The sequence below is a fragment of the Mastomys coucha genome, unplaced genomic scaffold (genome assembly GCF_008632895.1).
Source record: "Mastomys coucha isolate ucsf_1 unplaced genomic scaffold, UCSF_Mcou_1 pScaffold15, whole genome shotgun sequence".
Lineage (NCBI taxonomy): Eukaryota > Metazoa > Chordata > Mammalia > Rodentia > Muridae > Mastomys > Mastomys coucha.
This window is the reverse complement of record NW_022196897.1, coordinates 110,915,293-110,932,548: the sequence shown is the minus strand read 5'-3', so window position 1 is coordinate 110,932,548 and position 17,256 is coordinate 110,915,293. Positions and strand designations below refer to the sequence as shown.

Below are 17,256 nucleotides of genomic sequence, written 5' to 3'. Positions count from 1 at the left end.
AAAGAAATTGTTAGAGAAAAATCAGTCCTAGTAAAGAAAGAAAAGGTATGTTCTTTATTTCCAGAGAGAAAACTTGACCTACCAAGGTGAGCGTTGACCTTTCAGTTGCCTTCGTTCTCTCCTGCTGGAAAACCAAGTGACAGAGAGTACATTTCCTAATTTATATCCAAATTTGTAACCAGACCAGTAAATTTAATATATCACAAAAATATAAACATTGCTAGCATAACTTCAGAGTTCCCACAACATAATTAAAACACTGGAAACATCAGGGAAATGAATATGATAAACAGGTGAACTTTTTTTTTTTAATTTAAATCTAGTCTTGGGCCAGGGAGAAGCCTCTGTGTCAAAATCACTTGCCACGCACGTGGGAAGATCTGAGTGGGCAAGTAGAGAATCCACATGAAAGCCAGACACAGCAACCAGGACGGAGGCCAGGGAAACCTGTCTCTCCCTTGTTGTCAGCTGGGAGGCCATTTTTCCTTCAGTGTCTGTGTTACAGGCAATGTTACATCTGCAGTGTTTTCTGATGGATACATTTTCCTAAGTGTTACGGTTGTTGTTTCTCTGTGTGTGGATTCTTGCTCATCCCTGACCTCTGTGCCTTCTCTTTTTAACTCTTGCAGATGAATTTGCTACCCTCTGTGGAAGCCAGAGGCCAGGCTTCGTGATTGACATTTATACAGGTTTACCTGTGGGTGAGTTGGAGCCTGTGTCCTTGTGAGCATGATTGGGGGGAAGGGGTCCTCCGCTTCTGCCTCTGTGTTAAAAGTGGGGTGCAGATACACCATTGTTTTCCTAGGTTTGCTTTTCCCCTTTCTGAAAAGGAAAGAATGTTTCCTTTCAAGCTGTTTCAAGTAGTAAATCTCATTTAAAATAGTGTGAATCCCTTTGCAACACCACCTAATGGACAGATAGATGTCTTTACTGCTCATGATTAAGGGGGTCTGGGAAGCTTTTCAAGAAGTAGCCATCAAGCTTAGTGAATCCAGCCCTAGGTGTCCACAAAGTGAGGACAGGGCCAGCTGATACTGGATTTTATGTCAATTACCCCAGTTTTTAAAGTGTAACCTGATTTTTCAGTTCTTTTATAAAGGTTGGTTAACCAAAGCCCCCTTGCTTATCAACTCTATCTCTCTTGGCCTCTCTTTGGGTCTCTTCTAAAAGTCTTTTCAGTATGAGGTCTCATGTGGGAGCTGAAGCAGACCCTGTAGTAGGATAGCAGCTTGTACTAGATTCAGAAGTGCCATGGATTGAGGTTAGCCAGCATAGACCGTGCCCTTGTGGTTTAGAAGCAAATACTACCAAAGTCAGTGGAAGCTGATGCGGTCTCCAGGTATCCTCTTCCTCATGATGTGATTTATAGCCATCCTTAGATGCCCCGTAGGCCGCTGCGGCTGCGGCTGGTAGCAGACACTGCGACTTGCTTTGTCTTGCCTTATTCCTAGTAAGTAAAACTGAAATCCACATCAGCCTTTCCAGTGACCTTGTTTAAGAAAGCAAGGGCCTGGTCCAGCAATCAGCAGGCATTCTTAGTGCCAAATCCATATGACTCCACAGGCCAGTCAACATCCAAAGAAACTTCGTGGTCTGGAAAGAAAAACTGCCAAATGACATTGGCATGGAACACCTGGCCTTAGCTGCTCCGTTTTTCTCCTTCCCAAACATCTTTTAATCTGTCTAGAATCTGTGATTGGGAGTTAAGTGGCCTCTAATGGTAATGGGTCTCCATGGGCAGTCCAGGCATGTAACCCGGCAAGGCCTGGCCCCCACAGTTGGCAATCAGCAAAGACTTGAAATGGCATTAGCGCCATCCACTAGCAGACCTGGGAAGACCTCCAGCCTCCCCGTCCAACTTCCTTGCTTTCCAGCGGAGGAGACAGAGGCCCAGAAAAGGGAAGGGACTCACCCAAGGCCACCTAGCTAATCAGTAACAGAGCTGGGACCAGAACCCAGTCCTGACTCACAATTTTCTTGGCTTCTAGCTCTGGGCAACTAGAAACATGGTGTTTAGCAATGTACTTAGTGTTACCAAATTCTGCCACAACAAAGTAAAGCCTTATTCTATTTGAGCTTATAGCCTTCCTCTGAAAGGCCTTAAAACTGTTGGAACAGAAAGTCCATTCCTGTGAGTCTAAAACCATATAGCATGTTTATCAATCTCACCCTAAAATACAAACTTCTCCAAGTGGAAATAAAATCCAGACAGGAAAAGAAAGTAAAAACATTTAATAATATCCCTTTGTTGTTTTGTGCCTAACAATGACTGGAGATTTGACTCGGTCTAGTTTTTTTTTTTTTTTTTTTTTTTTTTTTTTTTTTTTTTTTTTTTTTGCTAAGCTGGGTAATAATATATCATGTCTATTTAGAATTAACAAATGTGTGTGGCCCTATTTCATGGCTTAATCTAGACTAGAAAAGTGGATTCTAAATTGATTTTCGTTTGCAGATAAAATGTAATTGTGATGTTACCTCACGTGGCTATTTAACATTGGTGCCAAAAGTCAAAATTACCTCTATTCAAAATAGTGATGTTTTGAAATTATACCCTTGGAGATTTTTTAAATTGGTTTTTTATGTTAACATGTAAAACCATGGGCTTTATCACAACATTTTCCATACACAAGGACAGTTGTGCTTCTTGCCCATTCCTCTCCCCTACACCTCACCCCTGCTGCCCCTACACCCCACCCCTGCTGCCCCTACACCCCACCCCTGCTGCCCCTACACCCCACCCCTGCTGCCCCTGCACCCCACCACTGCTGCCTCCTTGGCTAGTTCCCTTCCTCCCTCCAGTCAGCCTCACTCCTGATTTCCTGCTCTATGTATCCCATTCCCCTCCTTTCCACCTCCCTTGAGACCCTTCTCCCCCCGTGATCCCTTTCTAGTTCCACAGCCTGTGTCTCCCTTGGAGAAACTAAGCTGTGTTTTCCATTAAGAAGGTCAGTCTGCTTTCAAACAAAATCAAACTCTTGGAAACTGGCCCTGGACAGACAGGTTGTTGTTTCAGGGTGTGCTCTTCTGAAGTTTCTGCTGTTCTTATAAATCCTACCTTAACCCACAGCTGTCCCCTTACATCTCAGGAAAGAAAATATCCTGCAGAGCCTCCTGATTATAAGAAAACAAATGCTTCAGTAGAAAGACAGAAGCCTCAGGACTAGACACTCATGAGGTAGCCTGTACTGTACATGCCTGCCCATTGGACATGGCCTGTCAAACTCTGACAAACAGGTAGAGGGGCCATGCAGGAGAAACAGTCAAGCCCAACCCTCTGGACCTAGGAAACAGAGTCTATCACAATAGCCTTCCTTTGAGCAGATCACGTCTTCAATCAGCTCCTCCTCATCTGGTGTATATGTGGCTCCATAGATCACCTCCTCCTCATCTGGTGTACATGTGGCTCCATAGATCAGCTCCTCCTCATCTGGTGTATATGTGGCTCCATAGATTCAAAAGTGGTCCCTACCTTACAAACTGGATGTTTTGCAACAAAACTCAACCCAAAAGATATGGGCTCCACATAGACCCATGAGTGCCTATCTTTCTAATCCTGTCTCAGCCTGCACAGGATCATGGACCACACTGTCACTTACAAGGGGCTTCTCTGTTTCTAGATATTGATGAATGCCGGGAGATCCCTGGGGTCTGTGAAAATGGAGTGTGCATCAACATGGTTGGCAGCTTCAGGTGTGAGTGCCCAGTGGGATTCTTCTATAATGACAAGTTACTGGTTTGTGAAGGTAAGTGTGACTGTGCCCCATCTACAAATGAAGCAACTAGCAAGCTGCTTAACATCCTTGCCAAATTCTGCCACAATTCTATGACACTGGAACCTCAGCTCAAGAGTTAGAACAGAAAAATACACTGTAGGAAAGTCTACTAGAGTTGACAAAAATATCATTTTAAAAATTAACTCATTAAGAAAAGCACCTGGTAGAGACCCACATGAGGTTTTGTTTTGTTTTGTTTTTCATCAACTCCCAGTGGGAAAACCAAGCTGTCCATTCTAGAACCTCTTCCCCAACACAGAGTATATCAGATTCCCAGCTGATAGGGAAGAGCTTTGGGTTCCCGGGTGTATCAAATAGATTGCTTTTGCATCACTCTCATCAAAGCAAACACAAGAGGATGGCCATCTTAAACTAAATGTCAAAGTCAGTGTTCTCTTCCAAACAGAGATGCTGCTTCCCCCGATGGAAACAATGGTAAAACCAATATTCCAAATGCACGAGAGAATTCTAAATGGCAACAACAAATCCGATTTGATATGGAAAATGCTGGCTTGCACATGGACTTCCAGTTGCCTCCCTCCCGTGGCCGTGTGTACAGCCTGAGAGTCCCAGTGTTCACTGTAACACTTCCTACTTTTCCTCCATTGGGAAGATGGCACTCTTTTACCTTTTAGTGGAAGAGACGTTGCTGCACACTAAATATGGCATGCTCCCTGGAGCAACTGGAGTCAGTTTCTGCTTAATGCTCGAGTGGTGGGCCTCTAGCCAAATTTTACACATTATAGAAAGGGCTGTCACCCCTTGGAGCATGGGTTATGGCGCACATGTCAATATTTTGACATTAACAAACCTTTTTTTCTAAATTAGGGACCGTTTACAATCCACATGTAGAGTTATGTTCCATTAGTAACCACGTACTTGTTGGGCTCTCTTGCCAGCTTTCAACCACTGTGGCCAACTGGGCACACATCACTTGCCCTGCTTGTTGTGTGGGTTGTGGGCAGGGGTGATAGCCAGTACAAGACTCTTTAAAGAGATAGCCAGTTCAGACCACAGCCCAGCTGTGGGGTTTCCAGGAACCATCAAGAGTCGGTTCCTGCAGAGAAGGCACTGCTTTAAGAACAGGGAACAGCAGAACTTATCATGCTAGAGGTGGCTGTCTTCCTCGTGGCTGTCTTCCTCGTGGCTGTCTTCCTCGTGGCTGTACTCTTTCCCTCCTGGTACATGTCTCAGAATGCCTGCTACTTTTTTCCCCTTGTATTTTCTCTTCTCTCTATTTGTCAGCCCCTTAGATACTTACCCAAATACTCCCCTTTGCCACTTATATTTGCCAAAAACACTGCCCTTGGCCAGGACACATAGGCAAGGAAGGCCACCCATGAGTACAAAGTCAACCCAGACCTTGCAACAGACATGGGAGTGAAAGCCTGCTGGCCCAGAGCAAGGAGCCCTGCTGTCGGGGAAGACCCAGCATGCTCTGCCCACTCTATCTGCTTATAAAGGTGTCAAGAAACAGTCACATTCAGAGAACATTAAGAAGATTAAGTGCTCCAATTTTTGGTTTCCATTTCACGAGTTATTTGTCTTCGAGGTGAGTGTTTAAATACACTCAGCTGCTTCCCAACACATTCTTAGCTGTCAAAATAAATCAGAAAATGAAGGTTGACTTCACGCATGTCTTGGCTATCCTGAAATTGGAGTGGATTCCAGGAATGTTTTGAGGGACTTCCATATTTATACTTTCCACGAAGAAGTGCATGAGCAGATGTTAGTTTCTCATGTCACAGAAGTGCCTGCCTGTCACACCACTTGGCTTCTAATGTGGCATGGTTGACTCTGTTTCTTCAGAGTTTACAAGCAGGGCAGAACTAGTGGGTGAGGTGATGCTGTGTCCATCATAACACTGGCATGCTGCTTGTGGGCCTCCTGCACAGAGAAGTGCAGTCCACGCCACCTTCCCAGTCCTGGAAGCTCCACTAGCCGCGTTCAGGTTTTCCCACCATACAAGCGCAGGCCGGATGTATTTCTGTTGTGGCTTTTCCTGGGGAACTCTGAACAAATACCTCTTCACTCCAGGTAGGGCACTTACAGCATATCAAAGAAGCAGTTTTTCCATGGTCTTGTTTAGTGGACCAGTCAGTCTTCTGAGTTATGTACAGTTGTGTGGATGAGTGGTTCCATACAGGAGCGTGGATGGCCATAGGCAGCCACATCACCAAAAGCCTCCCATACCCCAACATGGCGGACGGTTCATAAAAGTGGCTTCCTGAACAACTGGCAGCTTGGCTGGGCATCAGCCAGAGTCTCCTCTTCCCAGGCACTGTTTTTGCCTTTCTACCTTGGGACTTCCTGAGTCTTAGAAGCTCTTTTCCTTCCTGAGCCTTATGTGTCTCATCTCCTAGGGAATAGGATCCACCATGGTATTGTACTTCCTGGTGATGGAACAAATTCATAGTGAAAAATATATCTACTATGACTTTATAGTGATGTATATCTACTATGATTGTATCATAGTTTCTCTGCCTTAAAGCTCCTCTGGGTTTATCTACCTGTCCTTCCCCACCATCCCCGGACCCAATTTAAGCCCTGGCGGCCATGAATCTCTTTACTGGTCCCATAGTTTTGCCTGTTCCAAAAATTCAGATATTGACATCAGAATATTATAGAGCCCTTTCACATGGCCTCTTTCGCTTATTAATCCACAAGTGGGTTTCTCCCATGTCTTCCTATAGCTAGCCAGCTCACTACAATGTTGACTGATATCCTGCCATCTTTATATACCACAGTGTATTTATAATGCATTCACCTACTGAAGGTCATCTTGGCTGCTTTCAAGGTCTTGCCACTATGGAATGAACCTGCTATAAATACCCATTGCTATCTTTTCAAAAGATTGAGCCATCATAAGAAAATATGTATCATAAGAAAATATGTATTGCCAGACTCTATTCTCCCTTGAAATAAACTCTCTTCTGCTTGTAGATATCGATGAGTGTCAGAATGGCCCTGTGTGCCAGCGCAATGCGGAATGTATCAACACTGCAGGCAGCTACCGCTGTGACTGTAAGCCTGGCTACCGCCTCACCTCCACGGGTCAATGTAATGGTATGTAGTAGCACTCAGAGGCCATCTCTGTCACGGTCCTGAATCTGCACTTCTTTAGAGAGTCTAAGGCTAAGGAATAGAAGTGAGGATGTAGGTTGAAAAACTCAAAGTACCTAAAGAGGAAAAAAATAGGAAAATTGTTAAAATAGCTAAACATTTAGCTTTTTGCCTTCCTTATAAATGAAATATCCACGAAGCAAAAAAGAGTTCATTTACTCGAATGAGTCCCTATATCTCTACCCTACCCAGAAATATCCACTACCCATATACACAAGCCCACAGTCATCTAATCAGTGTTCATGATGATGATGATGATGATTATCATTATTATTAGCTTCTACCTAATGTCGACAGGGAAAGTTTTCATCATATCTTCTACTCGTGCTAGATTCTTTTACTCAAGTAGGAGCAGATCTTCCTGCATAAATAGATGTAGAACATGCACACACACACACACACAAACACACACACACACACACACACACACACACACAAACACACACACACACACACACAGCACCCTTGTCTTCCCAAACATCTTACTGACAAAAATCACTCCCTGAAGACAACAAATAAGCAAATCTTGACCATCTCATTACCTCCGCAGTACCTACAGTAAGCAGAGGTTAGGAATGTCTGCTGTCCACTTTGTCAGGATGTGGTATAAATAAGAAGAGAGTAAGTATGTGGTATAAATAAGAAGAGAGTATATTGTCCACTTACATTGGCCATACATTGGTTTTTCTAGCTAGTGACATGAAAATTCAGTCTGTTGTGTAGAGTTCAGAGGCAAACTAATACTTGGGGCAGGTCTTCATTTATGCTTCAGTACAGTGACATTGTACTTTTAAGAGTGTACCACCCTGCCCAGGGCTCACTTCCAAGTGAGTTTCCTGGGTTTTGTGCACTTGTGAATGAAACGACACAAGAGGAACCATGCTAAGGTTTCCCTTGGCTCCTTTGGCCAACTGTGATTAGGTGGTAGGAAGTGTGCTGCTCTCTGCAGGATATTTTCCATTGTTTAATGAAACCTTGGTAGGAAGAAGGTGTCAGAACAGAACAAAAAAAAATCACTTTGCCAACCAAGATTTGTTTTGTTGAGTTTAAGGGAGCATGTGTAAGTATTTAGCATTCCATCAACAGAGCTGAGATTATCCCAAAAGTAAAGATACAGAACAGGAAAAATGAGTCCCTGGCCAATATGAAGCACAATCCCCCGGTGACATTGGGCTTGAACTCCACTTCCCTGCATTCTACTTTCAAGTTATATTTCTCTGGAGCTGGGTAAAAGGTGGCCAGTTAAAATAAAGACTGGCTGGTCACCCTGAGTGTGCCATTGTAGAATGTTTACTCTGGCCATTAAGTTGGGCCATTTATAGATCAGCAAAAGGCTATCAGCTACAGCCTACTACAGCTCAAGTCCTTTTATGTTTTCTTATAGATTGTTAACCTAAACTGCCCCGGTACTATCAGGGAAAGCATGGGTGCGCGGGCTGAAGATTTTATCCTAGAAATCACTTCATCCCCATCTTGCTTTTGTTGCTGATCTTTGAGACAGGATCTTTACTCTTTAGCTCAGGCTGGCTCAAGTTCACACTCCTCCTGTCCTAGCTCTGGAGTGCTGAGATTGCAGTTGTTGGCTACCATGCCAGGCTGCCATCCTACCTTAGAACTCTTTTAAACCATTTTTAAGCACTCATCCTATCCTGGTAGTTTTCAGACAGGTTGCAAAGCATTTCTCTCTGCCCGTATTTTAAAACAAAAATATCGTCCTATGAGATTTGGATTTGAATCCATACATACGTTGTTTAAAACTCCAAATCACAGTGGTCCTAGCTCCACATTGCTGTTGATGGTGATGCTCAAGTTGCCAGTCTGACCTCAGTAGCAAATCCTACCCTGTAGAAATGCCTTTCCCAGCTACATCCCCAGCCACTGTCTTATGATCTCTCCTCTTTCAGTTTGGGATCCTTTCCCTACCCCAAACTTCTCGGGAAACCGCAGACATGCTCTCCTGGGAATTAAAACTCTGCCTCTTAGACAGTTAGATGGTGACTGACCTTTCTCAAGGGAAGCTCCCTTTTCTGATCATAAAAAAATAAAACTCCCTTTTTCCTTGCCCACCCATTCTTCATTTAATTTTCTCAAATGAGAATGGTGATATTTGTTAACTGTTTTCTATATAGACTAGCCACAGTTTTGGGGCAGGGTAATCCCAATCACTCCTACTCTTGAGACAGTGTCTCAGTTGATGGGTTCTGCCTGGAGATGGCCATGATCTCTGCCACAGTTAAGCCATGTTGCTCTGGGATAACAGTTCTGTAGACCCAGAAGACAAGCAGCCTGAATTTCCAACTAAAACAGGTGGAATGAAGGCTGAAGGAGCAAGAATAAGGCCAACCGTGAGCATCTATGCAATTACAATAGCGTCCCATTTCAATATACACATGATAGATTTGACTTTACTATAAATTTTCCAAAGATGCCTCAAAGCCTTTGCCCATGATCTTTGGCACCAAACTGTAGAGCTATCAATTCCACTCAATACTGTTTAGGTGCTGTAGAGAGCACTTCTCCCCATTCTGAGTTTTAATTTCCTCTTTCAAGATACCTTTGGTAGAGGGAGCTGTTCCCTTTTGGTTCACCTGGTACTAATGCTCTGAAAGTAGGATCTGACCGATTTCAAAGTAAAACCTAGAGAGAATGCCGGTGTCTGCTTCACTACTTCAGTTTCGAGTTAGGATTAGCTCTGAGAGCAATGCCTGGAGGTAACTTGTTCAATTGTTTTATGTTCCAAGTCTCCATCTAAGAAAATGTGCAGATGTGTACAGTGTCTCACCTAGGATGCTTCTGGTTTACAGATCGAAACGAGTGCCAAGAAATCCCGAACATATGCAGTCATGGCCAGTGTATCGACACTGTGGGAAGCTTCTACTGCCTCTGTCACACCGGCTTCAAAACCAATGCGGATCAGACCATGTGCTTGGGTGAGTGTGAGCTCAGCGGTCCATGGGTGGGTGGATGTGCATCAGTCCACAGGGAAGAGTATGGACATCGATCCATGGGTATATGTGTGTGTGTGTGTGTGTGTGTGCGCGCGCCTCGGTCCATGGGTAAGTGGGTGTGCATTGGTCAATGGGGAAGAGTGTGCATCAGTCCATGGGCATATGTGTGTGTGTGTGTGCATCAGTCCATGGGTGTGTGTGTGTGCCTCAGTCCATGGGTGTGTGTGTGTGTGTGTGTGTGTGTGTGTGTGTGTGTGTGTGCCTCAGTCCATGGGTGGGTGGGTGTGCATCGGTCAATGGGGAAGAGTGTGCATCAGTCCATGGGTGTATGTGTGTGTGTGCATCAGTCCATGGGTGGGTGGGTGTCCATTGGTCAATGGAGAAGTGTGTGATCAGTCCATGGGTGTATGTGTGTGTGTGTGTGTGTGTGCATCAGTCCATGGGTGTATGTGTGTGTGTGTGTGCATCAGTCCATGGGTGGGTGGGTGTGCATTGTTCAATGGGGAAGAGTGTGCATCAGTCCATGCGTGAGAGTGCACACATCGGTCATGGGTAAGCGTGTGGCTTTGGGTAGTATTTATGTGGGCTCATTTGCCTGACCAGACTTCAGTCTTTGAATGTATGGACACTTTTTGTGAGAAGGGTGTCCAGTTTATACCAAATCTTCAAAGGCAAATTGAAAATTGTTACAAAGTAGGGACAGGGATCCTTTTCCTATGGGGGAAAAAAAAAAGAGGAAGAAAAACACAGTGTTTCAAATCCTCTCGGCTTTTTGGTCCTGTTGAAGTGCTTCACAATCATCTAACAATCCTCCTTTTCTGACTTAAGGTTGCATCCACTAGACCTTTGAGGGTCTTTAAGGCCATGAATCAAACTTATATCAGAAGAACAGCTTATAGGGCCCTGTTTAAAGCACTTGCCTTTGGCTATAACTAGGTCCACCCATGAGCAATGTTTAACCTACTCCTTAATCATCCTGGCTCGTCCCAGAGTGGCTGACCCTTCCTTGCATCGCCACAAGAATCTGCCCCACTGTTTCTCAGTCTCCCTCTCTTGGCTATGGATGAACATGACAGTCTTGCTGTGCCTTCCTAATTCTTGGGCAGCTGGAAGAGAGACAGTGACTCATTATTTGGATGTAATGCTCATTCCACATTCAAGGTACCAGGGAGCTAGTAATAATTTCTCCATCTGAATTACAAATCATTATCTTGATGTCTCAGACTTGAAAGAGGCAGTCTTGACTTTGACAACTGCATTTTGATCTCCCCAGGTGTCTCTTTCCATTCATCCTCTCCCTTCTCCTTGGCCCATCTGGCCTCCCTCTTCAAGCCAATGGTACCAGTGTTCTCTTTTCTACTTCCTCCTAATATAGTATATAAGAAAGATGCTAGCTGCTTTGGTAAAAATTCAAAAATATGTAAGTTGCCAAAATAAGCATCATGATGCACCAAAGAGAAAAGTCATATGCCAATAAATAAAAAGGCAAGCAATGCCAGAGCTTCTGAAGTAAGCCAGGTTGAGCACCGTCTTATCCCTTAGCTGAGTTCAGGAGGATAGCTGAGCTATCACTGGTGGGAGAAAGCAGTCATGTCCAAGGTGACAGCTCAGCTGGGGAGGGGAGTTCGCTTGCTGATTGCAGAGCAAAGCCTGCTGACTCACGACCTTGGGGTAACATGGAGCATGAATCCTGTAAGCTGAAGTGTGACAACGTGTGGCAAAGGAAAGTCCAGATGCACACCAAAGTTTTTCCATTTTCAAGTGAAAATATTCGAGCAAAGTGACAAGGGTGGAGAATTTGAGAAGCAAATAGAATAATTTTCTTGTCCAGTCCTCATGTCCTTGTCTTGCCTCCTCTCACACGCCAACTGAGGAAACTCGGGACTTCCAAGATGTAGGCCCTCACCTCAGCTTCCAGGCTGATGCTGTCAGACTGAACATTCCAGCCTCCTGGGACAGTCTGTGCAGCCACGACTGCTCTTCAACATCCGTGACAACATAACCACTTTCCTGTTTAGTTACTGTGTCTCCCTCTCTGGCCTTTCTTCCTCCTAGACATAAATGAGTGTGAGAGAGACGCCTGTGGGAATGGGACTTGCAGAAACACGATTGGCTCCTTCAACTGCCGCTGCAACCATGGCTTCATACTATCTCACAACAATGACTGCATAGGTGAGTATGCAGGGGGTTAACACATCATGCAGGGGGTCACCACATCATGCAGGGGGTCACCACATCATGCAGGAGGTCACCACGTCATGCATCTGTATCGTGGCCAGAATGCAATCTTTTGCCTAACAGTTGGTCACGTGACTATCAAATATAACGTGTTAATTGAAAGTCAACTTTAGTAACTCTGATACCTTTATTGATCTGTGTATCAGCAGCTATAATCTCTATATCTACTTTAAATAAATTTCAAGATAAATGCTTTAGGTTAAAATGTACAAAAGTGGCTTGTACCACAGAAGAGCCAAGATTTTAAGCTCTACTAAATACAAAATAAACAAACAAATGAAAAGACTTTATATATCTATGTTCATTTAAGAAAATACTAGTAGTGATGTATTATCTTGAAATACACAGTTAATGTGTTTGGAGTTATTTAAAATTTATATTGAGAAAAATGTATGTATTTTCAGTATTGCTATAGACAAGCATCTACATAAGACTGTTAAATTGATTGTTGTTTTATAGCAAACAACTTTTATAATACTCATTTTTATTATTATAACATTTTATAAATCTTAAAGAATATGACAAAAAAGATATTGCAGGTATTGAAGGAGGGTCTCTGGGAGGAGTTGGGATACAAAAGGGAAACAAGAATGTGATTTAATTCTATTTACTTAAAGTATGTTTTTACATGTTAACAAATTCAGATAAATTTGAAGTCATGTAACTTTTCTCATCATAATGCAATAAAACTTAAATCAAAAAAAGATGTACAAAAGCAAGTCTTTGTAAATTGTATGATCGCGGAGGAGTGGGGAAGCCTTGCTTAGATCCTTCTCTGCACCCTCTCTTCAAATAAACAACTTATTAAGTGTATAAGATCCTCCTTATAAGGCATGACAGGCATCTTCTCTCAGGTGCAGAATCTAGATTAGCTTTATGTATGTACTATATAAGACATACATGCATCCATGTGACATGAAGCAGAAGGAAGAATGTTTGGGCTGAGGAAGGGACCATTGGGAGAGAGGGATACTAGGAATGTGAATGTGAGCAAGATGCAAGGCTGTGTGCGTGAAAACCTATTGTTTTAAATCAACTAAAAAATAATATAGGAAAGGAATCCTAAGAAGCAATAATGAATCAATAACATATAGAGTTTGAAGCTAATTTTAAATACTTCTAGTTGCAATACTATAGTATGACTTCATCTGAATTATGTATCCAGTAAATCAGTTTTATCTTTCAAAAATCTAATCTAAAATAAAGAGACCAGAAAGGTGGAGATGGGGTGAAGGAATCATGGAGATGGTAGATGGACATATTAGTTAGTAATGAAAGCAAACAGAGGTCTGGGGGTGAGCAGAGACTACAGGGAGCCAGGGGGTAGAGCAGAAAATCGACAAAAAACAAATTTTGTTTGAAAATTCCATGATGAAACTTAATCCCGTGTATACTATTTAAATTTTTTGAATAATAAATGTAAAAAGGCAAAAATATACAAAGTCTAAGCAAAACTGCTACAAATTTATCATGCAAATTACCAGTTTTAGTATGATAATGTAATCTTTTCATTATATTTGGATGGGTGCCTACAGCTTGGTCTGTGGCTGAAACCAGACCTTCATTGTAATTTCTTATATTTGGCTGAGGCCACAAAGGCCACCGAAGATTAGAAGGATGGCTGGGAGTTTGACATTTTCTTTGGAACATAATGAAGTTTTTTTTTTTCAGATGTTGATGAATGTGCAACTGGAAATGGGAACCTTTGCAGAAATGGCCAGTGCGTCAATACAGTGGGATCCTTTCAGTGCAGGTGCAATGAAGGCTATGAGGTGGCTCCCGACGGCAGGACCTGTGTAGGTGAGTGAGGAGCTCAGAAAGTCCCTGAGAGCTTGAGATGGACGGGCCAACCTTAAAGGGTCTGCTATAACTCGTGCTAATAAGGGAGATGTTAACTGGCTTAGGTGTGTGTGTGTGTGTGTGTGTGTGTAGCACAAAAATAAATATAGAAGTTATGAATTCAAGAGGGGTGTGGAGGGAAAATGGTGAGGAATTGGACGGAGGATGGTGAAATGTATGCAAATGGAGTGTACTTATGAAAGTCCTCAAATTAAAGAAAAAAGAAGGAAAATAGTCTCTGAGAAACTGTTCCCAGAGGCCTAGCACAGAATCACACAGTCTGCATTCTAACCTCACTGCTATTTTTTTAATGCATACAGGTAGTCATTTTCCTTCTTAGTTTAAAAATCAGGTTATACTCACAGAAAACATTTTAACTGTTAAATGTTAAGCTTAATAACTCTGATTTATTATATTTTGCTCAAAACACCCCTCCAGAGGTTACTTCGCTTAATCTTTTAAGTAACCTGTCGTGCGGTACACTTTTCTAGGAATACTCTACTTGTGGCAGGTGGATTAAGATGTGGCTGTGTTGCATCCCTTGGGAAGCTTTTAAAGCTTTTAAAGTCATGGCCTTGCTTCCCTCTTTGGGAGACTTGTGGCTTTTAGTGACCTCTGTGTGCTTCTTCAGTTTGATTCTGGTGTGTTTGATTGAGTTTGCACTGCTCGATGGCAACCATGCCAACAGGGACCTCTCTATGGTTTCCTTTTCACTGCAGATATCAATGAATGTGTTCTGGATCCTGGGAAATGTGCACCTGGAACCTGTCAGAACTTGGATGGCTCCTACAGATGCATTTGCCCACCTGGGTATAGTCTACAGAATGACAAATGTGAAGGTAAGGGCTGCTGGTGGGGTTGAGCATTGACTAGAATCTCTGAAATCAGAAATTTTCCTGATGGCATTTTCAGTTTGGAATACTTTGTTTATTTGTTTAAAATTAACTCACAGACTATGGCTTATGACCTCATACTCTGTCAAGACAGAAAAAAAACAGCTCTTGTTCTAATCATTAGGAACTTTGATTTCCTCTGTGCACAGGCTGCTCTGGTGGCCCTGGCTCTTTCCATTGCACTCTGATTCAGCACAATGTCAGGTCCCACTGATGGTCTTCCTGAACTACATAGGTTTTTGTTTTGTTTTTTGTTGTTGTTTGGTGTCTTTTGGTTTTTTGGTTTTTCAAGGCAGGGTTTCTCTATGTAGCCCTGGCTGTCCTGGAACTCACTCTGTAGACCAGACTGGCCTTGAACTCAGAAATCTGCCTGCCTCTGCCTCCCAAGTGCTGAGATTAAAGGTGTGTGCCACCACCGCCCGGCAACATGGTTTTAAATGGCCATTGTTAACAGTAAAAATACTCCCATGCCCACTTAAGCTCTTTAACTGCCCACGTTCATGGTTGGGTGAAAGAGGTTATTATGGCTTGTCTATGATGTCCTCAGCAATAGAGAGTTAGAAATGTGTTGTGAGCTGTAGAGCATTCCACTCCTTTTAATCTCAGCACAGATTCCTTTTCTATTTTTTTTTGTTGTTTTTTATTTTATTTTGTTTTGGGGTTTGTTTGTTTGTTTGTGTGGTTTTTCACCTTTTCTATTTCTAAGTGAAGAATAGCCATTTTAAGAACGTTCATAACTAACTAGGGTCGGTGGATTCCCATGAAGTCACATAGTTCACACTGCTACCTTTAAACGGGTCTTCCAGTCATTGCAATGGACTTGAGTTTTCTACTTTTTAATGCTACCATTGAGAAATTTTATTATAAATCCAATTCATACCATATTCCAGAGGGGATATTTTAAGTAGAAATATTTTTATCAAAATTAAGTCTAAAGGGGTTGTTGGATGTTTTCTTTTCTTGTTTTATTTTAACGTTTATTTTATGTACATGGACATTTAGCATGTATGCATGTGTGTACACCGTGCATGACTGGTGCCCACAGAGGGCAGAAGAGGGCAGAAGATCTCCTATAATAGAGATAATTGTGTGCCACCATGTGGGAGCTAGAGATCAAACCAGGGCTGTCTTGGAAGAGCAGCCAGTAGTCTTAACTGCGGGTTCATCTCTCAAGACACTCTTTTGTTTCTTTTTAACATTTCTTTATTTTATCTGTTTCTGTGTGTGTGTATGTGCGTGCATGTTTGCATATGCCTGCATATGTGTGTGAGCTGGGTATCAGAGCATGGCTCCTGGGAGTTAGTATTTTCTTCCCATCATGTAGGGCTTAGGGACCAACTTCTGATCCCGATGGCAAGGACATTGACCCCTGAGCCATCTCGCAAGCACTTATTTGATTTCCTTCATGACTGATTCAATTTACTTCATGATTACTACAGAAGTTCCCCCAAATAAATAGAATGGAAATACAAAGAAATAAAAATAACTCCACAGATGATCAATAAAATGTGCCCGTTCTATTATATCTGTACCTATTATTAAGAACATGGTACCTACAAGCTAAATTTTAATATAAGAAAAAGAAATGGGGCTGGGAGATGACTCAGTTGGCACAAGTGTATGGACCTGAGTTCAGATCTCTAGTGCCCACATCAACACCAGGTGAGTTTGGTGGCCCTCCTATAATCCCAGCATTTGTAAGGTAGAGACAGGGGATCCTTGGAACAAGCTGGAAAGTTAGACTAGCCAAACCAGCATACTTTACATTCAACTAAGAGAACCTGTCTCAATAAATAAGATGGAAAATAATCTAGGAAGCCATCCACTGGCCTTGATACACACACATGCACACACTTTCAAACATACACACACACACGCACACCATTTGCACATACACATGCAAATATATGTATATAATAACAAAAGATTCATAATAACAATAAAAGCAACCTCCCAAAGGAAATATTTGAGCATTAAAGGAAAGGGGAGATGTAGTGGTGGAAGGAGTCGAAGAGTGAAGTAATTCAACAAAGAATAGTTCAAACTCATGGATAACCCTATCCCCCAAGAAAATGACAACTGAAAAATACACTGCAAGTTCACAGATGAGGAGGCTGATTTTGCATTGTGCGAGAAAATAACCATTTTGATTGCTTATTTCTAGATTATCTGTTGCATGATAGTTACAACGTTAAGGCAAGATACTGGAGTTAGTTTCTTGTCTTCCCCTTAGGTGGGAACAAAGTCATGTAAATGTACTTTGTAGGAGGAACTACACAAATGTGAAGCAAGAGAGTTACATGACCCAAGAGACAGTCGTATATAATTTTTAAAATTTTACTCAATACAGTACAGCCCCAATTTAAGACTATAAAGACAGCCGGGCGGTGGTGGCGCACGCCTTTAATCCTAGCACTTGGGAGGCAGAGGCAGGCGGATTTC

At 42.6% G+C, this 17,256-nt stretch overlaps 1 protein-coding gene across 1 annotated transcript in view; it reads left to right on the top strand.

Moving 5' to 3' along the window:
• Positions 1–17,256, top strand: part of Fbn1 (fibrillin 1) — a 209,270-nt gene that overhangs the window by 164,284 nt on the left and 27,730 nt on the right. The window contains exons 42-48 of the mRNA XM_031371746.1: positions 630–701; positions 3,618–3,743; positions 6,717–6,839; positions 9,701–9,826; positions 11,900–12,016; positions 13,754–13,882; positions 14,641–14,760. Of these exons, the coding sequence (XP_031227606.1) occupies positions 630–701; positions 3,618–3,743; positions 6,717–6,839; positions 9,701–9,826; positions 11,900–12,016; positions 13,754–13,882; positions 14,641–14,760 (813 nt within the window). The remainder of the gene's footprint in view (positions 1–629; positions 702–3,617; positions 3,744–6,716; positions 6,840–9,700; positions 9,827–11,899; positions 12,017–13,753; positions 13,883–14,640; positions 14,761–17,256) is intronic.